The sequence below is a fragment of the Erythrolamprus reginae genome, chromosome 2 (genome assembly GCF_031021105.1).
Source record: "Erythrolamprus reginae isolate rEryReg1 chromosome 2, rEryReg1.hap1, whole genome shotgun sequence".
In the NCBI taxonomy this organism is placed as follows: domain Eukaryota; kingdom Metazoa; phylum Chordata; class Lepidosauria; order Squamata; family Dipsadidae; genus Erythrolamprus; species Erythrolamprus reginae.
Window position 1 is genome coordinate 56,226,539 of NC_091951.1, and position 27,198 is coordinate 56,253,736.

At 43.2% G+C, this 27,198-nt stretch overlaps 1 protein-coding gene across 2 annotated transcripts in view; it reads right to left on the minus strand.

The window, feature by feature from the left end:
- LRIG1 (leucine rich repeats and immunoglobulin like domains 1) overlaps positions 1 to 27,198 on the minus strand; it is a 191,278-nt gene that overhangs the window by 88,067 nt on the left and 76,013 nt on the right. For both annotated transcript variants that reach the window (XM_070738181.1, XM_070738182.1), the window contains exons 2-3: positions 24,942 to 25,013; positions 9,777 to 9,851 (exon numbers count right to left, since the gene is read on the minus strand). In XM_070738181.1, coding sequence (XP_070594282.1) covers positions 9,777 to 9,851; positions 24,942 to 25,013 — 147 coding nt within the window. The remainder of the gene's footprint in view (positions 1 to 9,776; positions 9,852 to 24,941; positions 25,014 to 27,198) is intronic.

Below are 27,198 nucleotides of genomic sequence, written 5' to 3' on the forward strand. Positions count from 1 at the left end.
TAACCAATTTCAACCATTAAAACCTTCCAATCTAGAGATAATAACCAAATTGTACAGATTTTATCATTTAAAAATACATGGTAAGAATGTGCCAGGTCAAGTCAAAACCAATGGCCCTTGGTTTGGAAGAAAAAGCCTTTTGCAACACAAGACTCTTCAGATATTTTAGGAAAATTTGCTACTAATTCTTGAAGGAAGCAGTCCCAACAAGTGGAAGAGAGTTAGGCAACGAGGACTGCTATGAAGTACCATATTTTTCACTCCATAAGATGTACCTAGGTTTAGAGGGAGGAAAATAAGAACAGAAATATCAAACCGAGCCTATCCTCTCATGTTCCAGCTCCGCCTAATCTCCTGCACTGCAAAAAAGACAGAAGAAGCAGGCAATGACAAAGACAGAAGAGGCGGGGCTCAGCACTGTAAAAGGACCCCATCATCATGGCAAAGGAACGGCACCATTTCCACCCACTTTTTTTGAGGGGGAGCATGTCTTATGGAGTGGAAAATACAATACTGTATATATTCTAGCCCAACAGTGGTGACAGGCCCTTTAAATTTTCCTGGCAATAAAAAATATTAAGCAAATGTACTGAGAACTGAACTACATCTGATTAAACCAGTGTTTCCCAACCTTGGCAACTTGAAGATATTTGGACTTCAGCTCCCAGAATTCCCCAGCCAGCGAATGCTGGCTGGGGAATTCTGGGAGTTGAAGTCTAGATATCTTCAAGTTGCCAAGGTTGGGAAACACAGGATTAAACCATGGCTTTCCTTGGGTTTATTTGTCTCAACCATGCTTGGGTTTATAAAACATATATTTGGGATATTAAACTTTTTGTGTTACTATTCAAAGGCACCACACGTACACTTCTGTGCATCCTGTAAACGGACCATTATATCTACAAATTAAATTCATTCATAGCTTCTCTCTTTTTTTCTGCTCTACCCCATCCATCCATTCCAAAGATTTACCCACCTAAATTAACAGTTCTCAGTTTTAGTTCTCCAATTGTTGAAGCCTTATCCCCACTAACAGTAACTAGCAGACCCATGATCAACAACTGTGAGAGTTTTAGTTCAATATCATCTGAAGAACCACATTTGGAAAACTGTTATTTTCAGTAAATGAAAGTGCTTATTTTTTAAGCACTTTCGTTTACTGAATTATGAATTACTGAAGCAATTATGTATAGTAGACTCAGTTCCTCCTATGATTTATTATCAAATGGTTTTGCACTCCAAATTCTTTGCCTCGTGGTCTATTGAAATGTCTTCCATTTTTCTTTCGGTAATCCAAAAATTTCAACATGGAAGACAAATTAATTTCCATGTATTCTGAAGCAGCAATAGTAGAATATGTAATTTGCAATGCATTGCTCATTATTAGACTAATCTAATTATAATTTAATGTGAATACATCACTATGCTAATGAATCTGTAAAGATCACCGGTGTTTTCCAAGAAAGATTTATGCAGTGTTTAGCAGATGAGTAGCTCTATTGATTTTGCCCTGATGTTTATTATTACAGCATGCTCCTGAGTCCTTTATTAATTATCCAATCTTATTTTCCACTCTGTTGGTAAAAGGAGAAAGAAACTAAATTTTTTAAACTCTTCTTATAACTTCTTCCTCTTCAATGTTTTTGCCTTAACACAACTATTAATAGCAATAACAATAGCACTTTGACTTATATGCCATTTCATAGTGCTTTACAGCCCTCTCTAAGTTTACAGAGTTGGCCTTCTCCGGGTTCCGTCGACTAAACAATGTCGTCTGGCGGGCTCCAGGGGAAGAGCCTTCTCTGTGGCGGCCCTGGCCCTCTGGAATCAACTCCCCCCCCCCCGGAGATCAGAATGGCCTCCACCCTCCTTGTCTTTCGCAAATTACTCAAGACCCACCTATATCGCCAGGCATGGGGGAACTGAGACACACACCCCCAGGCTCCTATATTTTATGATTGGTATGTATGTGTTATATGGTTTTTTTTAACTATTGGGGTTTTACTATTATGTTCTTTTACTATTGTTGTGAGCCGCCCTGAGTCTTCGGAGAGGCGGCGGCATACAAATCTAATAAATAATAAAAATAATAATAATACAGAGCCAGCATATTGCTCACAACAATCTGGGTCCTCATTTTACCAACCTCAGAGAGAATGTAAGTCTGAATCAATCTTGAGTTGATGAGAATTGAAATGCTGGCAGTTGACAGAATGAGCCTGCTATACTGTATTCTAACCACTATGCCATCACAGCTAAGCTGAAAGGGCTGAATAACAAATTTCAATTAACATGTTATGGTGTTTGGAGTTCCAGATACTCATATGTGGAACAACTGCTGTAAAAGGGACCAGTACCAGTACCAGTAACAGGATTAACATTAGGGCCCATGGCAAAGATCACCAAGAGATAAACGGGAGACCGTATGAATGCTAAGAATTCACAGATGACATTTGTAACACTCATTTATTATAAAGCAAATTCTGTTTCAGTGTTTGAAAGTGCAAGCACAGGTACCCTGTTTTTCCCAAAATAACAGGTACCCTGTTTTTTCCCAAAATATCTCCTGATAATAAGCCCAACCGGGCTTTTGAATGTGTAGCAATGAGGCCAAGCACTTATTTCAGGGTTCAAAAAAATATATAAGACAAGGTCTTATTTTCAGGGAAACAGGGTATAAACATTTCTATCTTAAACAGGGTAGCAATTAGTCCAAAGAGAAATGATACAAGAAAATTGGATAAGAGTCTTTTTAGATATTTTTTTCATTGTTCTCTGTTATGTGATTCCTGCAGATTTCAAATAAACAAAACCAAATCGTGATTTGATAAACAAAGCACCTACTCATCTCCATTTTCCTCCTAAATGGGAATGGTACAAGGAGCCAGCCATTCACTTACCTAGACATGTAATAAAATCCTGCAATTATTCTTTGGTCTGAAAACTAAAGTCTAATCAAGAAAGGAAAAATATGTTTTACCATAACAAGGCCTCATGATTTCCCTTAATTAGTCATGGAACAATTGTTTTAAGAATCAGTAATGCACAAAAATAAGCAATATAATAAAACGATCCTACAAGAGAGTAAAGAAAATGCAGACAAATTCGCCAAGTTTGCCTATCTTTCTCCTAAGCTGCTGCAGAAACAGATATTCTCCCTAATCACAATAGTCACTTATAATAATAGAATAACAGAACTTGAAGGGACCTTGGAGGTCTTCTAGTCCAACCCCCCTGTTCAGGCAGGAAACCCTATAGCACTTCAGACAAATGGTTGTGCAATCTCTCCTTAAAAACTTCCAGTGCTGGAGCATGCTGCTGCCTTATTCAAGAAGCAAATGGAGAAAGTTTAAAATATTTTCCTGATTTGCCATAAAATAACATCCTTCCGCCCCAATGATATGGAACGTCTGGCCCCGCAGATGTTTATTAATCGGAAATCCCAACAGTTCCAACGTGGACAGAGTTGAAGAAAGATGAGACCAGCAATTGAGCAATATCTGGAGGGCCACAAGTTCTCCCCACTCATTCTCCTCCTTGAATTCTGGCCTCCCTTTTCCATCTTGAAACCAATCAGTTGCTTAACATATGTAGTTAGTTAACATGTGTCTTTATTGGGGAAAACATCTGTATTGAACTCATCAGTTAGCAGACACTCTCACTGCTTAATGTTGCAAGTGCCAAATTGTCGGAAAAAATATTCTTTACGTGGATTTGTCCTGGAAGGCCTCAGAAATGGAGAAGGAGCACAGGATGAGTGTTATCATTTTAATCCCATTTTCTGGTATTTGTGAAGTCCTCAAAGGAGGCTACATGACTTTTTACTTGATTGTGTCATTGCCTGCTTTGCAAATCTATGGGTTTCCTTCAGCTCCCCTGGCTCACCTGCTAGTAATACAAAATCCTCAGGGGTCCTTATAAAAAGGAATTAAAGGAATTGGAACAATGCATGCCATAGAGAGAATTGTGCTCCTCCTGATCTTTTCAGAAGGCTTGTAAAAAATCCGTCAAGGTTCTACATAACAAGCAATTATTAACTAAGTTACAATGAGATCTATTCCTGGTGCATCTTTGGAATTTGCAGAGTTGTGTTTCAAAATATAGTCTCCACACTTTGAATTTCCTGCATCAGAATCACCACCAGGTTGTTGGTATTTATAATCTCTTTGCAGGTCTGTCTTTGGTTAACTCACGTACAAATTGTTTTCTTCTGTTCCCATAAAATCCTTTCCAAATGTTTGCTAGTGTTGGAGATGAATTTCTCTGGCAATATTTTCAAAGCAGAAAGGAAGAAAAATAAAATCTGTTCCCTAGTGAACAGTTAAACTGTAATACATGTCAGGCTCTGCCTCAATTAACAATATAGTATGAGACTGCTACGTCTAGAACTATGCTGAGATTTTGCAGGGAAGTATCATTTGTATTTTATGCTTTTACTTAAATGCTTTGTATCAACCCTAGGAAAAAGGTCCTCAACATGAATGTCCTCAACAGAATCAAACAGCTACATGTAAAGAATATGCATGAGCCCAAAACTGTAGAAATTTGCTAATCACCAGATGCAGATCTATAACCACTACAACTAAGAAACAACCCATTGTATTTAGTAAATGTCTACATAGCAAGCATAAGCACAAACACAAGGCAAGGAGCAACTGCAATTCCAGGACAGCTTGTGATTCAAGCTGATCATACCACAATTGTAAAGATGTTAGCAGAAGCTATGGTGGCCTTTGAAGGATTTTGTTGCAGGTGTTGGCCTAGTTGATTCTAACTGACCTACTAGGTTAAGGCATTCTGAGTGACTGCACCAAATGGACAGACCTCCCTGTTCTTTGAAATGCATACCATCTTCCCTGGCTGCATGGCTTCAGAAGAGGCTTAAAAACCAATTTTCTTGCTTTCCTTATTAGGATTTTTGCTGCCTTTTTTGGGGGGGGGGGGAGTGCAGAGATTTGATAGTTTTAGGTTGATTAAAGTTATACCCATGCCCTCATCACCTCGAGGTTTGATTACTGCAACACTCTCTACATGGGGCTACCTTTGAAAAGTGTTCAGAAACTTCAGATCGTGCAGAATACGGCCGTGAGAGCCATCGTGGGGCTTCCTAGATTCGCCCACGTTTCTGCAACACTCCGCGGCCTGCACTGGCTGCCGATTGGTTTCCAGTCACAATTCAAAGTGTTGGTAATGACCTTTAAAGCCCTACATGGCATTCGGCCAGAATACATCCGGAACCGCCTTCTACCGCACGAATCCCAGCGGCCGATAAGATCCCACAGAGTTGGCCTTCTCCGGGTCCCGTCGACTAAACAATGTTGTTTGACGGGCCCCAGGGGAAGAGCCTTCTCTGTGGTGGCCCCGGCCCTCTGGAATCAACTCCCCCCAGAGATTAGAATGGCCCCCACCCTCCTTGTCTTTCGCAAATTACTTAAGACCCACCTTTGTCACCAGACATGGGGGAGTTAAGATATTCCTTCCCCTAGGCCATTACAAGTCATGCATGGTATGTTTGTGTGTATGTTTGGTTTTTTATAATAAGGGTTTTTAGTTGTTAATAAAACAACTAAAAACCCTTATTATAAAAAACCAAACATACACACAAACATACCATGCATAACTTGTAATGGCCTAGGGGAAGGAATATCTTAACTCCCCCATGTCTGGATTGGATTGTTACATGTTGTTTTACCATTGTTGTTAGCCGCCCTGAGTCTGCGGAGAGGGGCGGCATACAAATCCAATCAATAAATAAATAAATAAATATTGTTATTTGAAAATTGTCAATGGAGCTTAGTGGCTCATAGTAGTAGTGGCAGCAGTAACTGATATAATTTCACTCAATGTGTTGGTTTCTACCATAAATTCTGTATAAATCGATGGTGAGACCACACTTGGAGTACTGTGTACAGTTCTGGTCACTGCACCTCAAGAAGAATATAATGGAACTGGAAAAGGTGCAAAAAATGGGCAACAAATATGATCAAGGAAATGGAGCACCTCCGTTATGAAACCAGGTTGCAACGCCTTGGTCTCTTCAGCTTTGAAAGACGGTGTTTAAGGGGTGACTTGATCGAAGTGTATAAAATCATGCATGGGATAGAAAAGGTGGATAGAGAAAAATTCTTTTCTCTATCACACAATACTAGGACAAGGGGACAATCCTGAAAGCTCATAGGTAAGAAAGCGAGGACAAATAAAGGGAAATATTTCTTCACCTAGAGGGTCGTTTGTTTATGGAATTCACTTCCAGAAGAGGTTGTGACAGCTGTCAGCCTTGATAGCTTCAAGGCAGGATTAGACAGATTCATGGATGCCAAGTGTACTGGTGGTTATTGAAACAGATGTCCAAGTGTTGGTTGAGGCAGGCAGGATTCCCTTGAGTACCACTTGTTGGGGGTCAAGAGAAAGGGAGGGTCTTGCCTTCTCTTTCTGCTCAAGATCCCCATGGACAATTGGTGGACCACTGTGTGACACAAAATGCTGGACTAGATGGCCTTTTGCTTGATTCAGCATGGCTCTTCTTATGTTCTTATTCCTTCAATTTTAGGACCTTATTTGCCATAGCTGTTAAGTGAATCCCTTAACAATTGCTCAGGGACTCACATGGTCATTAAGCAAACCCAGTCTCCCCATTGACTTTGCCAGTCAGAAGCCAGCTAGGAAGACCTCAGGTGATGATCATGTGACCCCGGGACAGTGCAGCCATCATAAATGCAGGCTGGCTGTAATCTGATCACGTGACTGTGGAGATGCTGTGATAGTTGTAAGTACGAGAACCAAAAGTATGTCCCTTTTCTCAGTGCTGCTATAACTTCAAATGGTTGCTAAATGAATGATCGTAAGTACCTGTACTCTTGTGATCGCAACTACCTGTACTCTTTATCATCCTTAATTTGATACTTAGCAGGGAAATTTTATTCAAATATAATTTTCAGGGTTGCTGGAGTAGAAGACAGAATTTAATCAAGTCAATCCAGAAACATATTGTTCAGGAATGTGTGGATTGTACTTTTAATGAAATTTTAATAGAATCTTCCACATCTGAAGATGGGGAAATACAGTAAAATGAAACAGGGGTCCCCAATCTATGGGATGCAGCACACTACCAGACTGTGGCCTGTTGACCACTGGGCTACATGAGTGGCTGGACAGTGAGAGTCTGTGTGTGCATGCTCACGTGCCCATTCGCACAAGCATCATGTCATGGGGATGCTAGCATCGCCGCTAGATCACATGGGTACTAGTGTTACCGCAAGCACTACCATTACCTGCCCCTCTCTTTCTCTCTGGGGCCAACCCAGAAAGGTTGGGGAACTCTAATATAAATGATTGGGGGCGGGGGAAGCAAATTAATTTTCAACTGAGTTCTGCAAACCTCAGTTATGACCTATAACTCATCTTCATTCCATCTCTCTTTCAGATTACATTTTAGTTATATATTCTAGATCAGTGATGGTGAACCTTTTTTTCCTCGGGTGCCGAAAAAGCATGTGTGCTATCGCTCAGGCACGAGTGCCCACTCCCATAATTCAATGCCTGGAGAGGGCAAAAAATGCCCCCCCCCCCGAGGCTGGAAAAGGCTGTTTCCCAACTTCTGGTGTGCCCAGTGGGCTTGTGTTTCTCCTTCCCCAGGCTCCAAAGCCTTCTCTGGAGCAGGGGGAGGGTAAAACGCCCTCCCCCATCCCCCTGGAGCCTCTTTGGAAGGCAAAAACGCCCTTCCCAGAGCCTCTGTGCTGGCCAAAAATCAGCTGGCCGGCACACACATGCACTTCGGAGCTGAGCTAGGGCAACGGCTCGCGTGTCAGAAGATATGGCTCCGCGTACCACCTTTGGCACGCATGTCATAGGTTTGCCATCACTGTTCTAGATAAAAGGCACTTTTAGAGAAAAAATTGATCGTGGAAGACTTTAGTTTAGTTTAGTCAGATTTGTATGCCGCCCCTCTCCGCAGACTCGGGGCGGCTCACAGCAATAACAATACAATGTAAAACAAATCTAATATTTAAGCTAATTTAAAAAACACCACAAATTAAAACCAATCATACATACTAGCGTACCATGCATAAATTTTATAAGCCAAGGGGGAGGGAACATGTCAATTCCCCCATGCCTGATGACAGAGGTGGGTTTTAAGGAGCTTAGAAAAGGCTAGGAGGGTGGGGGCCACTGTTCCCTGTAGGCTGCGCGGGTGAGCGCGCGCGCACCCCAAAATACCGCCCCGCGCGCCCTTTTCCATGGGCGCGCAGTCCCCATCCCCCTGCCAGCCTGCGGGGGGGCGGGGAGGCGCCGGCAGTAGAAGGCGCTTCCCCCACCCGATCCGCTCCCTTTCCTCCTCTTCCGCCGAAAGAAACGCGCGGAAGCTGCCTGCTTAAGCCTCGCGTTGCTCCACCCCGCTTCGTCCTGCCTGTCATCCTCCGTTATGTTTTCGGGGGAGAGCGGCGGGAAAGCCCTGTGCCGGCCAGGAAAGCCGGCTTTCTTTCCTGCACCTCTTTCCTGGGGGGGGGGGGGGAGTGGCCTCCCCCCCCCCCAGGAAAGAGTTGCAAGAAAGCAGCGTGTTTAAAAGGTGCGCTGCTTTCACGGAAAGCAAACCCAGCTTTCCTGGCCGGCACAGGGCTTTCCTGCCGCTCTCCCCCGAAAACACAACGGAGGTCCAGGATGACAGGCGAAGCGGGGTGGAGCAACGCGAGGCTTAAGCTGGTGGCAGAAGACCTCTGTTGTGTTTTCGGCTGGGGGGGGAGGAGGACCTTCCTGGCTTTCCCGGGCAGCTGGCTTGAGTCTTGTGCCGGTCAGCAAAGCCGGAGACGTGGAGAGAAAGGAAAGAGAGGGAGGGAAAGAGGAGAGGAAAGGAGGGAGGGAGGGAAGGGAGAGAAAAGTGAACGAGAGGGAGAGAGAAAGGGAGGAAGAGAGGAAGTAAGGAAGAGATAAATATAAAGGGAGAGAGGGAGAAAGAGAGGGAGGGGAAGGAAGGAAAAGAGAGAATGAAAGAGAAAAAAGTGGAAGGAAGAGAGAAGGAAAGAAAGGGAGAGAGAGAGAGGAAGAAAGCAAGCAAGAGAGAGGAGTGGAAGGAAGAGAAAGGGAGAGAGAAATGATAGAAAAAAGGGGGGAAGAGAAATGAGAAAATGATTGAGGCAGAGAATGACAGGAAAGAGAGAAATAGAGAGAGAAGTGACTCTTAAAGCATATGGTAAAAGCACTTAAATAATAACAGAGAAAAAAAACCCCAGCCCTCACCTGTTTTATTAATAGTTATGTTTTTGGATTTGCTGGTTGTTTTAGTTTTAATAGTAATAGAGTTTGGTTTTGTTTTATTATTAATTTCTTTTAATAAAAAAGTAGGGATTTTGTTTGTTTGTTTGTTTGTTTATTCATACATACATACATACATACATACATACATACATACATACATACATACATACATACATACTTCTATGGCGCCCAGTCCCAAGGGGACTGCCGCTCAGACACTATACTTTTCCGCCCACCCTGAAAAAAAATTAGACGGAACATTGGTGGGGGCAACTCTGATATCTGGGGGGAGTTGGTTCCAAGGGTCGGGGCCGCCACAGAGAAGGCTCTTCCCCTGGGTTACTTTAAGTACTTTGCAGGTGAGAGCAACAGAGGCCTTTAACTGGATCTTCAACATTTAGTAAGCTCCAGATGGTCAGATAGCACTGAATGTATTATAGCTAAAATAAGAAACACACAGTATACCTTGCACAGATTCTTCAAATTAAAAATATACTCATAAGAATGCTAATGCTGAGACTTACAGGAACAAGGAAGTTATGTGGGCTGAAGCTGCTCCCAGGGATGGAATGGCTGTCAGCTCATTGTTATTCAGTCGCCTGGAGGAAACAATGACAACAATAAAAAACCAATTAATTTTTTAAAATCAAGCATTTTTTTTTTCATTTTTGGAGAATCTTAGGTTGCTTTTCATTGCTTTCCGTCTGTCATTATTATTAACCTAGAAGCCCCGGTTGCATGAAGAAATGTGTCAGTGCGCTTCCTGTAATTCTGTGACTTTCCAGCCATGTCACTGCCAAGAACACTTGTAACAGAAACCCAGCTGCACATTCCATGCCTACTTTAGTTATTGCTAACACATATTTATGGAACAGCAACAAGTGCCAGCTCCCTCCAAGGCTGGGCAAACTACAGATCACGAGACACAGGCAGCTCCTGGGGAGTTCTGAGCAGAGCTCCTGATCTACAACCTTGTGCACAATTTCTTTAGATATATGTATTTTTTTAAATGGATGGCTTGAGGACAAGGAACTTGATTGCTGGACATGGTTATAGCCAAGATCAGGAATAGTAGTGACTGTAACCACAGTAGCTCCTGAAAGAAGGTTGCATCATTAGTTACGATGCAACGCTCTCTACATGTGGCTACCTCTGAAGAGTGTTTGGAAACTTCAGATCGTGCAGAATGCGGCCGCACGAGCAGTCACGGGTTTTCCCAGATATACCCATGTTTCATCAACACTCCACGGCATGCATTGGTTGCCGATTGGTTTCTGGACACAATTCAAAGTGTTGGTGATGACATATAAAGCCCTACATGGTATTGGACCAGATTACTTACGGGACCGCCTTCTGCCACATAAATCCCAGTGGCCGATCAGGTCCCACAGAGTTGGCCTTCTCCAGGTCCCGTCGACCAGACAATGTCGTCTGGCAGGGCCTAGGGGAAAAGCCTTCTCTGTGGCGGCCCTGGCCGTCTGGAACCAGCTCTCTCCAAAGATTCGGACTGCCCCCACCCTCCCTGCCTTTTGCAAGAGCCTTAAGACCTATCTATGTTGCCAGGCATGGGGCAACTAGCATATGCCCCCCCCCTTCTGACCATTAAAAGTTATGTGTGGTTATGATTGTTAATATTGATTATTTGAGTGTGTAATATAGATTGATTTTTAAGATAATGGGTTTTAGTCATAGTTTTAATTATTAGATTTGTACTTATATTGTTTTTATTGTTGTTGTGAGTCACCCCTAGTCTCTGGAGAGGGGCGGCATACAAGTCTAATAAATTATTATTATTATTATTATTATTATTATTATTATTATTATTATTATTATTAATTATTATTACTACAATGAGCCATCCAGAACTATCGTGCTAGGCAGTGGCCTCCAACTTTAGACACCACCATAGTTTCCTGCTTTAGATACTATTGTTAGTACTATGTACATAACTGGTTGGGTTTGGCAATATATAAACACGCTATCAATGTATGTTTAAATGAATTATAATACTATAGCTTTAAGAGTTAGTGTTGCAGTTAGCCATAAGAGGGAAACAGAAGCATCTCTCTCTCTCTCTCTCTCTCTCCCTCCCTCTCTCTTTCTCTCCCTCCCTCCCTGATTATTTTCTGCTGTAGAACTGTGTGTTCAAATGATAGTTAAATATATTTTGTAAGTAAAACTTATAATATTGTATATGTATTGACAGTATTGACTGATGTCCCTTTAGCAATCCAGGTTGGTGCTGTCCATTTTAGTAGGATGCAGACAGAGGGTGTGACTTTGCTTTGTAATTAGCATCTTATGCCATCTCTCTTTCTTCTTCACAATATTCATTCACTCAAGATGGCCTTATGGCTGGTTAGACACCATTGCAACTATTCTGTCTAAATAAGTCCATTAGTCTCATGAATTTGGGAATCTCACTGAATGTGGAGGGAGTTTGGTGTAGAGATTAAGACATCAGAGCAGAAACTGGGCAACTAGGGCTTCTAGATCTACCTTAGGCACAAAGAAAGCCAGCCAGGTAACCTTGGGAGAGTCCCCCCCTCTCTCTCTAAGCCCTAGGAAAGAGACAATGGGAAAACCATTTCTGAAATCTTGCCAAGAAAACTGTGGGACTTGTGCAGGCATTTGGCAAGAGTCAAAACTGACTGGAAGGCATAAAAAAGAGGTGGAAGATAAAAAGAGGTGGAAGCAATCAGTAAATCCCCAGGAGCTCAGCAGAAAGAAGGAATTAAGCAAGAAGAGGGATAAATTTTGCTTTGTTTTGCTAACCAAAGCATACACAACAGCTTAATGTAGAGCCAGACAAATAGCTCAGTTCTCCCAGTACTGGTAGTCTTCTAACTGGAAGGCCTGCCTATCATGGTTGCAAGTCATGATGATCATAAAATGAGTCACCCACATTTTACAACCTTCATTACAGTGATTGTTAAGGCAAACGCTACAGGCATTAAGCAAACCAATGGTTTACCCTGGGCCAGTTTTGCTGAAAAGAAAAAGTAAATGCCATGGGGTGTTTTTTCCCCCTTTGTTTGTTTTTTGCAAAAGTGTCATAAAATGCATTTGTGTCACTAGCAGGCTTAGAATGATAGAAACAGCCCTCAATGTGAGCCAGTTGCCCAGCGCCCAACCTACAGTCATATGACAAGGGAGGATGGTGGGGGGGAGTATGGCCATCAGAAGTTCTGAACCAGGTGATAAGTATCTCCAGGAAGGCTCATCAAACAGTTGCTAAGCAATGAGTCATAGGTTGAGAACTATCTGCTCCAATTACCTGCTCCATCAAATAGAAATTGGAAGGGCTGAATTTGTGATCTTTTTTTTTTTTTGCACAAGCAACGTCCTTTACCTCTTCTTAAAAAGAAAAATAATATACATTGTGTAAAAAAATGATAACATCAATAGTACTTTGATTTCAGCAAAGTATGCCCATTTAAATGTTTCTGTTTATTAATGGCCTTTTAGGTACATGCTGGGTATAAAATAAATACAAATAAGGGTTGACGCTCTAAGATTCAACCTTTTTTAAAGCGAAATTAATAGTGCAATTACAGTGGTACCTCTACCTACAAACGCCCCTACTAACAAACTTTTCTATATAAGAACCAGCTGTTCAAGATTTTTTTGCCTCTTCTCAAGAACCATTTTCCACTTACAAACCCGAGCCTCCGAAACTGTAACCGGAAAAGGCAGGGAGAAACCTCTGTGGAGCCTCTCTAGAAATCTCCTGGGAGGAAACAGGGCCAGAAAAGGCAGGGAGAAGCCTCTGTGGGGCCTCTCTAGAAATCTCCTGGGAGGAAACAGGGCCAGAAAAGGCGGGGAGAAGACTCTGTGGGGCCTCTCTAGAAATCTCCTGGGAGGAAACAGGGCCAGAAAAGGCAGGGAGAAGCCTCTGTGGGGCCTCTCTAGAAATCTCCTGGGAGGAAACAGGGCCAGAAAAGGCAGGGAGAAGCCTCTGTGAGGCCTCTCTAGGAATCTCCTGAGAGGAAACAGGGCCGGAAAAGGCAGGGGGAAGGCTCCGTGGGGCTTCTCTAAGAATCTCCTGGGAGAAAACAGGGCCTCCACCCTCCCTGTGGTTTCCCCGATCGCACACATTATTTGCTTTTACATTATTCCTATGAGAAAAATTGCTTCTTCTTACAAACTTTTCTGTTTAAGAACATGGTCACGGAACGAATTGAGTTTGTAAGTAGAGGTACCCCTGTATTAGATTTCAGCGTTTCACTCTTAATAGTATATAAGGTCTGTATGGAGCTACTGAAAGAAAGGTTACCTAGGTCCAGTGGTGGGTAGCTACTGGTTTGCCCTGGTTCAGGAGAACCAGTAGCGGTGGTGGAAAGCTTTGCCCACCCGCCTGACCATCATCATGGATGATCTGCGCATGTGCAGAAGCACTGCGCGCAAGTGAAGCACACACGCACATCTTTACAGTTCCATTCTGATAGTGAATGTAAGTGAAAGCCACTACTGCTTAGGTCATATAACCTGTTACCTTCAGGATTTGGACACCTTTTTGAATTAGTTCATTAATTAGCATTACATGTTTGTATTGTTGCTTGAAAACTGCCCAATTTCCTGGCCTCCTTGCCTAGCTTTAACCTTTCCAAAGAAGCAGTCAGAAAAGTTATTGAGGCTTCTTGCCTAAGAACAGGAGAGTTTCTCTAACTCTACAAGAAGTACATATAATTAGATCTTGTTTATTTATCCTGTTTTTTGTCTTTCCAAATAGCAAAGATTTCCAAACAGCAAAGATTCAAAATGGTTTGTTCTTTATTTTAATCGTATGATTCGCTATATCTGTAAAGCGCAGAGATGGGGAGAAAATGTTGCAAAATAAAACTAAGATCAGTTGTTTTAGCAAACTCTTTTGTATCATAGCATTTCTGTAATTATGAACATTATCTTTAAAAGTTAAGCAAGGCAAATGGTTACAACTGTTAAGAATTATACCTGATAACCAATGAATTATCAGCAATAGTTTATATCAATAATTTTTCCTTGCCAGCATCCTTCAAATAAAACAGAAGTTACAAAATGCCCGATTTTTGTATTAGCTGCATTCTCTGAGCAATGCAAAAGTTGGACATTTCGTAAACCAGTTTCAGTATTTATTAAATAAATACTCACTACTTAAAAATAAATAAATAACACCATCAAATCTGAAAGATGTTATGTTCAAGATATTCTAGAAGTATATGAAAGATAAAGTGGTATATAAGAGGACATCGCAGAAATGCATGCATCCAATTATCTATTATAAACCAAGAGCAATCAATTACAAATATAAACAGTTTTCTACAAAAAAAAATACATACGGGAATTTTCGTTAAATAAAACCTTCCAGAACAGGGCTTTTGGACCTCAGGGATCAACAATTTCATAATTTTAAATACCGTGGACCACTGGGGTTGGGTTGCCTTTCCGGCCTATCTGTCTGCTTCTGCAGACTTCCGGGTGGTATGAAACATAGAAACATAGAAGACTGACGGCAGAAAAAGACCTCATGGTCCATCTAGTCTGCCCTTATAATATTTCCTGTATTTTATCTTACAATGGATATATGTTTATCCCAGGCATGTTTAAATTCAGTTACTGTGGATTTACCAACCACGTCTGCTGGAAGTTTGTTCCAAGGATCTACTACTCTTTCAGTAAAATAATATTTTCTCATGTTGCCTTTGATCTTTCCCCCAACTAACTTCAGATTGTGTCCCCTTGTTCTTGTGTTCACTTTCCTATTAAAAACACTTCCCTCCGGAACCTTATTTAACCCTTTAACATATTTAAATGTTTCGATCATGTCCCCCCCTTTTCCTTCTGTCCTCCAGACTATACAGATTGAGTTCATTAAGTCTTTCCTGATACGTTTTATACTTAAGACCTTCCACCATTCTTGTAGCCCGTCTTTGGACCCGTTCAATTTTGTCAATATCTTTTTGTGGGTGAGGTCTCCAGAACTGAACACAGTACTCCAAATGTGGTCTCACCAGCGCTCTATATAAGGAGATCACAATCTCCCATGCTGGAGAGAAAGTGCCTAGTCCGGGCACACAACCTGAAAACTTCTTTTGTGTTCCTTCTCTCAAGAAGCTTGGTCAATCTGAGTGAAGGAAAAGAAAGACGAGCAGATAGAACCTTCAGAATAGATTTTCACCAGATCTGTGTCAATATGATATATCCAATAAAGGTATTCTCTGAGGAATCTACCTGCCTTGGAGTTTTGCTTGTTATGGGTCTATTACTTGGAACCCTGACAATGATATGGCCTTTATCGATACATACACAAAAGGAGATTATTATTATTATTATTATTATTATTATTATTATTATTATTATTATTTAGATTTGTATGCATGTGGACAACATAAACGGGCATCTTTTTATGAAAGAGCTCCACGTGAACATTGGAACATAAGTAGGGCTTTCAATGGTGACGAATGGCTTCATTCATGAATTCCTTCCTAAGGCTTGTTAATGCAAACAGGAAGGACCCCAGGTATATTCAATAACAGAAGCTTCTATAGGGTGTTGATTGGCAGGTATAATCTGGCAGGACAAGTTAGAACTTACTAGCAGTCTAAACAGTAAATTCTTGGTTGTTAGTTTATTTTGCTATTAAATATTGGCATATTGTTGGGTAAGGAGCTTTGACACATGGTCAGGAGCTTCTCTTAAATAACAAGCAAAGGTAAGTCATGCTGAGCAACACTCTAAAGCAACTACAGCTAAAAGCTCTCTTTCCAACCCTTTGATCCTGATACTATGTGTGGTAAGAAGGGGAAGGGGGAGTGCCACTCGGTATAAAATATTTACAACCTAGTTGCCAGGCTAATGTCATGTTGAAATGGATCCTATTTAAAAATAGCACAGTTCTCTTGAGAATTCACTGAAAGGCACTTAGATTTTACTCCTTTTTTTACGGCAAAATGGTTAAAAAAATTAGTTTGGGAAAGGAACTTTGTGCAATTTTGCCCTGATTAAGATTCAAACAAGGGTAAGGTTCTCTGAAATAATTAGACATTGTGCTCAAGTGTTCAGATTGTATTCAAGCACCCCTTTATGCCGCCAGGTAGGATAGTTCAACAACTTCTAGACAGCCACAAATTCTCACTCCATGTGGTGTTCAAAGAGCCTTGATAGATTAAAAACTGCATGGATTTTTATCTTACAAAAATAAATTGCTATAAAGGAAAAATGTCATTTCAAAAAGCAAATTGTAAAAAAGAGTGGAGAGGGGAATATTCAGACAAAAAGCAAGTTTCACACAACATAAAGTGGTCCAATGGTGTATGATCTCCAATGGGTGGGGTGGGATTTTTCTATTTATGATTTTCTTGTGGTCTTCATGCAGAACCAATTATTTCATTTTCCTTATTAATTGAATGGATTAATCCCATGTACAGTAATACCTCATCTTATGAACTTAATTGGTTCCCGGAGGAGGTTCGTAAGGCGAAAAGTTCGTAAGACGAAACAATGTTTCCCATAGGAAACAATGTAAAATCTATTAATGCGTGCAATTTAAAAAACCGCAAAAATGGCACTCCGCTGGGCGCCGCCGCCCGGCTGTCACCTTTTGAAACAGCCGGGGGGCTTCTCGGCGTCCTCCCGAACCCGAACGCCAAACCCGAACTTTTGCCGAACATCTGGGTTCGGCGTTCGGGAGGCCGCCGAGAAGCCCTGCCACCCAGCTCTCGCCTTTTGAAACAGCTGGGGGGCTTCTCACCGTTCTCCCGAACGCCGAACCCAGAAGTTCAGCAAAAGTTCGGGTTTGGCGTTCGGGTTCAGGAGGACGCTGAGATGCCCTGCCGCCCGGCTGTCAGCTTTGCAAAAGAGCCGCGGAGCTGTCGGCCGGTCAGGAGGCTCAAACGGAGGTGGGGAATCCCAATAGAAAATAGGCGTTGATTGCTTACCTGAACGCCTCTTCTCGTACGGTGAGCGGGTACAGCAGTCACATGGGTTGCTCATGTCCAATCCGGTGGAACTGAGCCTAGTGTTAAAAAAGCTTGCCGGATCCGCCCCTTCCCCAGAATTCGCGAATCCATAGACTAGGCTCAGCTGTGAAGCTCTGTAGTGTTCAACTCTTATTGTTAGAGGAAAAAGCATTATAGAAGGTAAAGAAGACACATACAAGGGCGGGAAGTGACTGCTGTACCCGCTCACCGTACGAGAAGAGGCGTTCAGGTAAGCAATCAACGCCTATTCTCCGTACTGAAGGAGCGGGTCCAGCAGTCACATGGGACATACCCAAGAGATGGTCCCTAGGGAGGGATTAGATTGCTATCGTGTGAGATAACGGATTGGAGTACCCTTCTGCCGAAGGCAGCGTCCGCTGAAGCGTAAGCATCAATCTTGTAGTGCCTGATGAAGGAATTTGGCGAGGCCCAAGTGGCTGCTTTGCAGACCTCCTCCAACGGGGCTTGAGTCGCCCAAGCGGCCGAGGTGGCTGCGCTCCTGGTGGAATGCGCTGTGATGTTCCTTGGGACTGAGAGGGAGGCCGATTCATAGGCCTTAGATATAGTCCCTCTGATCCAACGGCCTATTACTGTTGAAGACACTTTGGCACCCATGACTCTGGGGTGATAGGCTATAAACAGTGCTTCTGACCTCCGAAAGGGTCCAGTGCGTTGGATATAGATTCTCAGCGCTCTAATAAGATCCAGGGTGTGCCATCTAATTGCCAAGGGATGGTCTCGTTGGAGGCAGAAGGATGGTAGGACAATATCCTGAGTTCTGTGGAGCATGGAACTGACCTTGGGTAAGAAGGTGGGGTCCATTCGCAAGACTACCTTGTCCTGATGAAATTGACAAAGGTCCTGCCTGATCGAGAGGGCAGCCAACTCCGAAATGCGTCGTGCAGAGGTAATAGCCACCAGGAATGCTACCTTAAAGGATAGGTACCTGAGGGACGCCGATTTTAAGGGTTCGTATGGTGCCTGCGTGAGGGAATGGAGAACCCGTGGCAAATCCCAGGATGGGTACCTGTGGACCTTGGAAGGTCTGAGGTTGGCTATGCCCTTGAGGAATTCCTGAACTTCAGGGAAGGATCGGAGAGGCTGTCTGCGGGGACCCCCTAGGACAGATGAAATGGCTGCCAGATGACGCCGGAGGGTGCTGGTGGAAAGTCCTTTATGGAAGCCTTGCATAAGGAAGGAAATGATTCTGTGTATGGGGATGCACAGAGGGGAGAGACCTTCCTGTAGACACCACTGGTGAAACTTGGACCACGTGTGGTCGTAGATTCGATTGGTCGAACCCCTTCTGGCCTTTAAAATGACCTCCACTGAATCGGGGTCATGACCACGCAGTTCTAAGTCTCTCCTGATAACAGCCAGGCGGTGAGGTGGAACCACTCCGGGTCTGGATGGAATGAAGCCCCCTGCCGCAGCATATCCCCCGAAACGGGGAGTCGCCAAGGGTCCTGGACGGACAGCTGTTGGAGATCCGCGAACCAGGGCCGGCGGGGCCAATGAGGGGCGATTAAGATTACTCGGGCCCTCTCGGTGAGGACCTTGTGAATCACGTCCGGGAGAATTGGAATTGGAGGAAATGCGTAGAGTAGGCCTGGAGGCCATGGACTCCGGAGGGCATTGATTGCTTCCGCTCCCGGAGATGGAAATCTGGAAAAGAAGCGAGGGAGTTGGGCGTTCGCATTGGTCGCGAAGAGATCCAGGATTGGTAGGCCGAATCTGAGGCTGATTTGATGGAACAGGTCTTGATGGAGATTCCACTCTCCTGGGTCTATCGTTGCTCGAGATAGCCAATCCGCCTGGACGTTGAGGCTCCCCGAGATGTGGTCTGCTAGGAGCGACCGAAGATGTTTTTCCGCCCAAAGGCCTAACTTGAGGGCCTCCCTCATGAGGGCCTTGGATCTCGTGCCCCCCTGTCTGCAGATATGGCTTTTTGTGGCAATGTTGTCGGTGAGAATGAGAACGTGCCGGTTGGGAATGCGAGGAGAGAAATGCTTCAGAGCCAGGGAAACGGCTCTTAACTCTAGCCAATTGATTGGCCTGGAAGCTTCCTCCGGGGACCACGTGCCCTGGGCTATCATCCCCTGGGCGTGGGCGCCCCATCCCGATAGACTGGCATCTGTGGTGATGACAAATTGATCCGGGCACCTGAACGGGGATCCTTTGTCCATGGCCGGAGACTTCCACCACTTGAAGGATCTGCGAACACTTGGTGGGATGACAATGCGACGATTTGAGTTGCTGTGCCCCGATCTCTGAAAGGGTAATAGGAGCCACTGGAGTTCCCTAGCATGAAGGCGAGCCCAGGGAATGATGCCTATGCATGACACCATCTTCCCCAAAAGGGATGACAGAGTTACTATGGATACTGAAGAATTAGATAAAATGTTAGAAATTAACTCCCCTATACTGAGTTTTCTCTCGGGAGAGAGAAAAACCTGGGAGGATTCTGAATTAATAATGGATCCCAGGTGTAAGATGGATGTGGAAGGTTGGAGGTGACTTTTATCAAAGTTGATGGAAAATCCATGGTCCTGAAGGACTGACATGGTGACAGAAAGGTCTGTTTTCACTTTCTCTAGGGAGTTCCCATGAATCAAAATATCATCAAGATAACATAAAATGTGGATGGGAGACGCCCGGATATAGGCCGCCAGGGACCCCAAGAGCTTTGTAAAGACCCGAGGGGCCGAGGAAAGGCCAAATGGCATCGCCCTATACTGGAAATGCCTGCCTTGAAAGGAAAAACGTAAAAATTTTCTGTGGCATTTGGCTATAGGAATGTGGAGGTAGGCCTCAGTGAGGTCTAAGGAGACCATGAAATCTCCCGTGTGGATGGCGGCCAAAATAGAAGATAAGGAGTGCATCTTAAACTTCCTATATTTGATGAATAGGTTTAGCTTCTTTAAATCCAAAATAGCTCTCCAACCTCCGGAGGACTTTGGAACCATAAATAGGATGGAGTAAAAACCTAGGCCCTTCTGACCGGAAGGAACCGGTTGAATGGCTCTGATGGACAATAAATGAGAAATGGCCTCCTCCATACGGTTACAATCTGAGGAGGACCTGGGAGAAGGGCAGGAAATAAAACGTTTCGGGGGAGGAGAAATAAATTCTAAAAGAAGACCTGTTTGAACAGTGTCAATGACCCAGGGGTCCTTGGAGGTGAGACGCCAATTAGAGGCGAAATGGGCTAGGCGACCCCCTATGGGAATTGAGGAAAAATTACCATCTAGGTTTTTTTGAAGCCCTGTTAGAGGACGCTCCCCTTTGGAAGCGAAAACCTCTGCCCCTGGAGTTCCTACCTTGGGAACGAAAGCGGGGGGAATACTGACCTGGAGATCTCTGATAGGACGCCGCTTGATCTTGCTGGCGCCCTGGGCGACGAAAGGACTGCGTTTTGGTAGCCTTTTTTGTGGTTGGACCCAAAACTTTCTTCTTGTCCGTGGTTTCCGTGAGGAGTGGATCCAGAAGATCACCGAAAAGAAGGTCGCACTTTAAGGGTCCCTGGGATAACTGCCACTTCTGGTGTACTCCCGCTTGCCAAGGGCGAATCCATAGGAGTCTTCTTGCCGTTGTAGAAGCTGCAATAGACTTAGCAGAAAATCTAGTAGATTGCAAGGTGGCATCAGCCACGTACTGGGCAGCTGCAAAGACCTTGTTGAAGTCTTGTTGACCTCTCAAGTCATCGGGAGGAATATGCTGTTGAAGTTGGCGAAGCCACAGAAGCATGGCTCTGGAGAAAAAGGAAGCTGCTGCAGAACTTTTAATGGCCCAGGAATCTGCGGTGAAACCTCTTTTGAGCATTTGTTCAATCCGCTTGTCCTCTGGGCGGAGGACTTCCTCCGCTTCGCCTGGCACAGCCGCTGCCGAGTGAAGGATCTTGACAGGTTCATCCGGTTTGGGAAAGGATAGAAGCTCTTCATAGGAAGAGGAAAGTTTGTACAACTTTCTGTCCTTGGTGGAGGGATTAAGGCCAGAGGCTGGGAAATCCCACTGTTTGAGTAAAGCATCTTTAAACAATTTAGGCATAGGAATTACCTCGTTATCCTCCTGTTCCTCTGTGAAGTAAGGTAAATTCTCCTCCGGGGGATCAGTGGCAGTAGAGGCTTGTTTCTCCTGGGCCGCTAATCCCGTAGAAATTCTAGCTTTGAGGAGGAGAGATTTGAATAATTGAGAAGGAAAAATAGTAATTGGAGAAGGAACCTTTATTTGGGATTCCTCATCATCTGAGAGGCCTTGAAAGGGATCCTCATCATCCTCCATATCCTCATATTCGTCCTGAGAGGAATCTGAATCATCCTGAATAGGAGCTCTAACCGCTGGGGAAGAACCCAAGGGGCGGGAGGGACGAGGAGGAGGAGGAGGTAAGGGAAGCTCATTGATGGTGGAGAGTTTGGCATCAATGGCCTTGGACAACACAGCAAAAATAGATTGGAACTCAGGAGGTAAACTAGAAATATCAGCAGGAAAGGCAGAAGAATCCCTAAAGGCCTGGGAGGATCCTGGCTGGGGGGAATCTTCAATAATATCTGGTTCCTCTGGACCTATGCCCCATAGGTTAGGTTGGGGTCTGTCTAGGTTAGGCTCATCCAGAGATAACACAGGGACCCCAGAAGGAGGTAGATTAGAAGCCTCTGGGGGGTCTTGACTACTGAGTACTTGGGCCTGTACTTTCAAACGTTTTGCTGATTTGTCATGGATTCTTTGTAGGGCTAGGTCCCTTCTCTTCTCGGCCCTGGTGACCTTGGTCGAGGGGCGGGCCCCTGGAGAAGAGGAGGAAGAGGCCTGGGGGATACTAGTAATCTCATCGCCTGTAGGCCTGGCCTCTCTGGGACCTTTAGTTGTGCCTCTCTTGGGAAAAGTAGCCATAGTCTGACAATTAACAGAAGACAAGGCTGAGCCAATAACTGAATAATTAAGGAGAAGAATTTCAAGGACTTCCCAAGAGGAATGGATCCTGCTTCGAGGCCTCGAAGCTGCTGAGACTTGAGGGCAATCTGGGCAAACCCAGAGTTCGTGTCCCCAAATCCAGCGGGGCCAGCCTCCCTAAACTTTTTGATTAAGTAAACCAAGGCACTCTGGTTGGAGGCTTAGCCGGTGGAGAATTAAGCCTGGGCGTCCCAAGGCCCGCTCCGGGATCCACGCGGTGGACTGAGGCCTACGCGGCTGGCAGGAGGCCAACACGAGAGGCCTAAATTTAAAAAGGGCGCGAAGGCCTTCGCGCCGAAAAATCGCTCCGTAATATTCTTAAAGGGGAAGCGATCGACTAAGTCCAGGAGACTAGAAAGACGTCTCACTCCGCAGGAGGTATTTCTTAAGCCCTTTAATAATATACAATAATGAATCAATAAATCAATACTTGCACCAAGACCTCCAGGCCAAAGGATTAAAGGAATCCACAAGCGGCAGCGGGGATCGTACACGGCAAAACCGCCGGGGGAAAACGAAACCGCAACTTCTCCAAAGGAAAAAAGCCGAGCCACAAACGGCTGGCGCTATTAGTGCAAGTAAATAATAATGGTAAAACAATTCTTACTACTTTGAAGGAAAGGATCGAAGGGAAGGTGTTAGAATGTTGAACGAGCTATCACAATACAACCGCAGGATATGCGAACTGAGCGAATTCTGGGGAAGGGGCGGATCCGGCAAGCTTTTTTAACACTAGGCTCAGTTCCACCGGATTGGACATGAGCAACCCATGTGACTGCTGGACCCGCTCCTTCAGTACGGAGAATTCCATGGGCGGAGCTTTGACGTCACGAAGATGTCCTTCCTGGAGTCCACGTTTTGGCCATCACTGACCTAGGGACTATGGTCCGATTCCAAATAGTTCTGCTCTATCTCTCTCTCTCTCTCTCTCTGTCTGTCTATCTATCTATCTATCTATCTATCTATCTATCTATCTATCTATCTATCTATCTATCTATCTACCTACCTACCTGTCTACCTGTCTACCTGTCTACCTACCTAACTACCTATCATTTGATTTGATTTATATGCCGCACCCCTCCTGGGACACATTATAAATTGCGCTGCCTTCCATGTGCCCCATCACCAGTTCACAGTCAAAGTATCGACTTTACATTCAAAGATGTCCACAGAGTGTGGTTAAAAAAAGTCAAGATGGCTTTCACAATGGTGCAAGTGAAGTTCTGCACCTTAAGAGAACACTGTGGCTATCATGTTGGGTTTTTTCCCTTAATCATTTTTTTAAAAATATCAGTTGCTTGCATTCTTCACTGTGAAGCTGCAGCACCAAAGCTGTTTCACAAGAAAGAGAACGTTTCATTGATATGTGAAGGTAACAGTATATTGTTCAGCGTACTGTATGCAGTTGCAAAAAAGAGGTATCTAATTCATCTCAACTATAGCATCCGAATTTTGATCATGGGACCACAAGGATACTGTAACAGTCATAAACAGAAGGACCAGTCATAAGTAACTTTGTCAGTGCCAGCTTTCAACAAGCAAAGTCAATGGGGGAAAGCCAGATTTGATTGACAACCTCATGATTCACTTAACAACTGCACTTGCTTAACAACACAGATTTGGGACTCAATTGTGTTGTAGGTTGAGGACTATCTTCTTGTTAGAAATATAATTAACTATTTGAAATAGTTAATTGTAGAGCAATATATAATATATTATTATAGTGTATATGCCTGCACAGCAAGACACATGTTTTCAAAACATCTCTAAAGATTCATTATTTGTTTGTTTGTTTAAGAAATTTATATTGTTGCCTATTCGCACATGGCGACTCAAGGCAGCTTACAAGAATATTAAGGTAAAATAATTTGTTATTAATTAAACAATTATTTAATAATTTATTGCACCAGGCTTGAGGGTTTCAAGGAACAAATAAAACCTTGAATTGGTTCCATGGTTAACATTCACCCTCTTGTATTTTGTAGTGAGGTTTAAAATATTTTAATAATGCTTCTTTTTTTATATATTTGCTGTTCGCTGTCCAGAGTAATGTTTTACGGGAAGGGCAACTGTATAAATTCTCATCATCTGGATTACATGGTAGTGTAACTTTACATGGTGAGGTTACCGTTGGAAATGGGTCTGTCTATTATCCAGGTGTATGCTAGGAAATTAACTGATAGACAGGCAGACAGACAGACAGAGTAACGGGGCACCCAATTTTGTAATAGAATAGTTTTCTGCTGACTCAAGGATGAATAGCTCTTAACCAGCGTTGGGAAGAAGCTCTTTGTCTCTTCTGCTATGGAGCAGTGGGTGGGAGGGGGAGAAGGTAATTATTCTATAATACCAACATTATGCCTTTTCTTCTTGAGACAGCCAGAAAAGATTAGCATCAGATGTCACAGCAGAGTCTACTCTGTATTAGAGGAAAACAGATTCATGCAGCTTGGTGCGATTACCTGGCTATCCTTGGGATTATGAAATATAGTAGCAGATAGAACCAGGAAAGAAGAGACAACACCAATGATTTCCAATAAAGACACTGCAGTTTAATTGAGACACTGTGTTCTACTAATTGACTGTTAATTTTTTTAACAGCACCCAGGTACCATATGAAGGAAAAACAAAAGCTCAGATTTAATCTGTTGATGCAAGCTGGAAGAACAATGGAGTCACGTCCTAGGAAACTGTATACTTTTCCCGACTGCTATCCTAGCCAGAATGGAAGTGAAGACAGAGAGCGGCTAGGATGAAAAGTCCTTTAGACAGAAAAATACTTACACTTCCCGTAGTTTTGGCAGCTTTGCGAAGGCAGAAGGATCAATCTCGGTCAGTTTGTTGTGGCTCAGGTTTCTGTTTTAAAAAGAGACAGTAGTATCAGCAAAAGACAGTTTCTACGCTCAGCAAAAAAAATGGCAATCCTAATTATTCTGAATAATAAAAAAATAATAATAATAAAAAATAAGAGCAAAGGCAAGAAGAAGGGAAACACATGTTTACTACACTTATTTCCCCCACCCCCCCAAAAAGATGCTCCAGATGTGAGCTTTACCCAGGAATGAAGGAATACTGAGTGCTTCTGAAGCATTAACAGCGTGAAAGTGAACACAAGAACAAGGGGACACAATCTGAAGTTAGTTGGGGGAAAGATCAAAAGCAACATGAGAAAATATTATTTTACTGAAAGAGTAGTAGACCCTTGGAACAAACTTCCAGCAGACGTGGTTGGTAAATCCACAGTAACTGAATTTAAACATGCCTGGGATAAACATATATCCATTGTAAGATAAAATACAGGAAATAGTATAAGGGCAGACTAGATGGACCTTGAGGTCTTTTTCTGCCGTCAGTCTTCTATGTTTCTATGTTAACAACAAAACGGCTTAAAGCGTTCTCTCGATTAATTCAAAAGGTTCAGAGAGATCAGAATTCTGTTTTCCTAGAAGTGACCACTGACCTATTTCTAGACAATTCAAAAAACAGAATAAAAGAAACAGTGTTTGCCTATCTGCCACCATCAACTGTCATTCAGTCTCCTGTAGATTAAAGGTTTGGTAACCAGGGCTTCTGATAACTGGATTACAGAGCGAAGATGTTAATGTGGTGGTTGGTCCAAACGAACAAGTCATCGCCTTCAAATATCCCAAATTAGCGGGGCTCCCAAAGTGAACCCACATCTTCTGTTCCAAGCAGTTCAACTCAACTGATGCCCCAGCACACACATTTCATAATAGAGGCACTACAGTGTTCCCTCGATTTTTGCGGGTTCGAACTTCGTGAATAGACTATACCACGGTTTTTCAAAAAATATTAATTAAAAAATACTTCACAGGTTTTTTCTATACCACGGTTTTTCCCACCCAATGATGTCATACGTCATCGCCAAACTAATAATTTTTGCAAATAAATAACAAAAAATAATTATTGTTAATAATTATGTTTATAAATATCAGGATCACTAAGTGTCTTATTTAAAGGTGAGTACCAGTAATAATGGTGAGTAAATGGTTGTTAAGGGAATGGGAAATGGTAATTTAGGGGTTTAAAGTGTTAATGGATGGCTTGTGATACTGTCCATAGCCAAAAATGGTGTATTTACTTCCGCATCTCTACTTCGCGGAAATTCGACTTTCGCGGGCGGTCTCGGAACGCATCCCCCGCGGAAATTGAGGGAACACTGAATTTCCAACTACAGACACACAACACTGTAATGCAATCTGGTTTATCATAATAATATCATGGCCATATTATTTCTTCCAAGTAGCACTGCAGGAGAGAATGTTCTCAAGTCACTATCTCAGGAACTTTATCCTGAGATGCCTACCACAATCCAAGATTTTTTCCTACCCGTGTAATAACCTCTGCTGGCTTAAAGACATCAATGCAGGTCAATGGTTTTTTGTCCTAATGTGCCTCAGTTCGTGCTTACTTCTAGAGACTTTCTTCATTATAGTCTTTGATTTGCAATGATTCATTTACAATGGCACTGAAAGAAGGTTTCACACTTATAACTGTTACCTAATCAGGGTAATAAAACATCTGCAAGAAAACAAGGAAGCTCAGAAAGCACCAATGACTCTCTCATTTCAACCCTGAGCTACACATATTCTCCTTTATTGGTAACACTTATAACTGTGACAGCATGTCCATAGACATATTATTATGAGGTGGCGCAGTGGTTAGAGTGCGGTACGGCAGGCTACTAAAACTGACTGCTAGATCTGCAGGTCAGCGGTTCAAATCTCAACACTGGCTTCAAGGTTGATTCAGCCTTCCATCCTTCCGAGGTGGGTAAAATGAGGACCTGGATTGTGGGGGCAATATGATGGCTCTGTTAAAAAGTGCTATTGCTCGCATGTTGTAAACTGCCCTGAGTCAAAGGAGAAGAGCAGCATTAAAAAAAAAATTAATTAATTAATTAAACAAACAAACAAACGGACAAACAAATAAAACAATTGAGCATTTGGCAAGTATTTGTAACAGTTACAATGTCCTGGGGTTGTCAAGTGAATCATGCAGTTGTTAATTTAGCAACAGA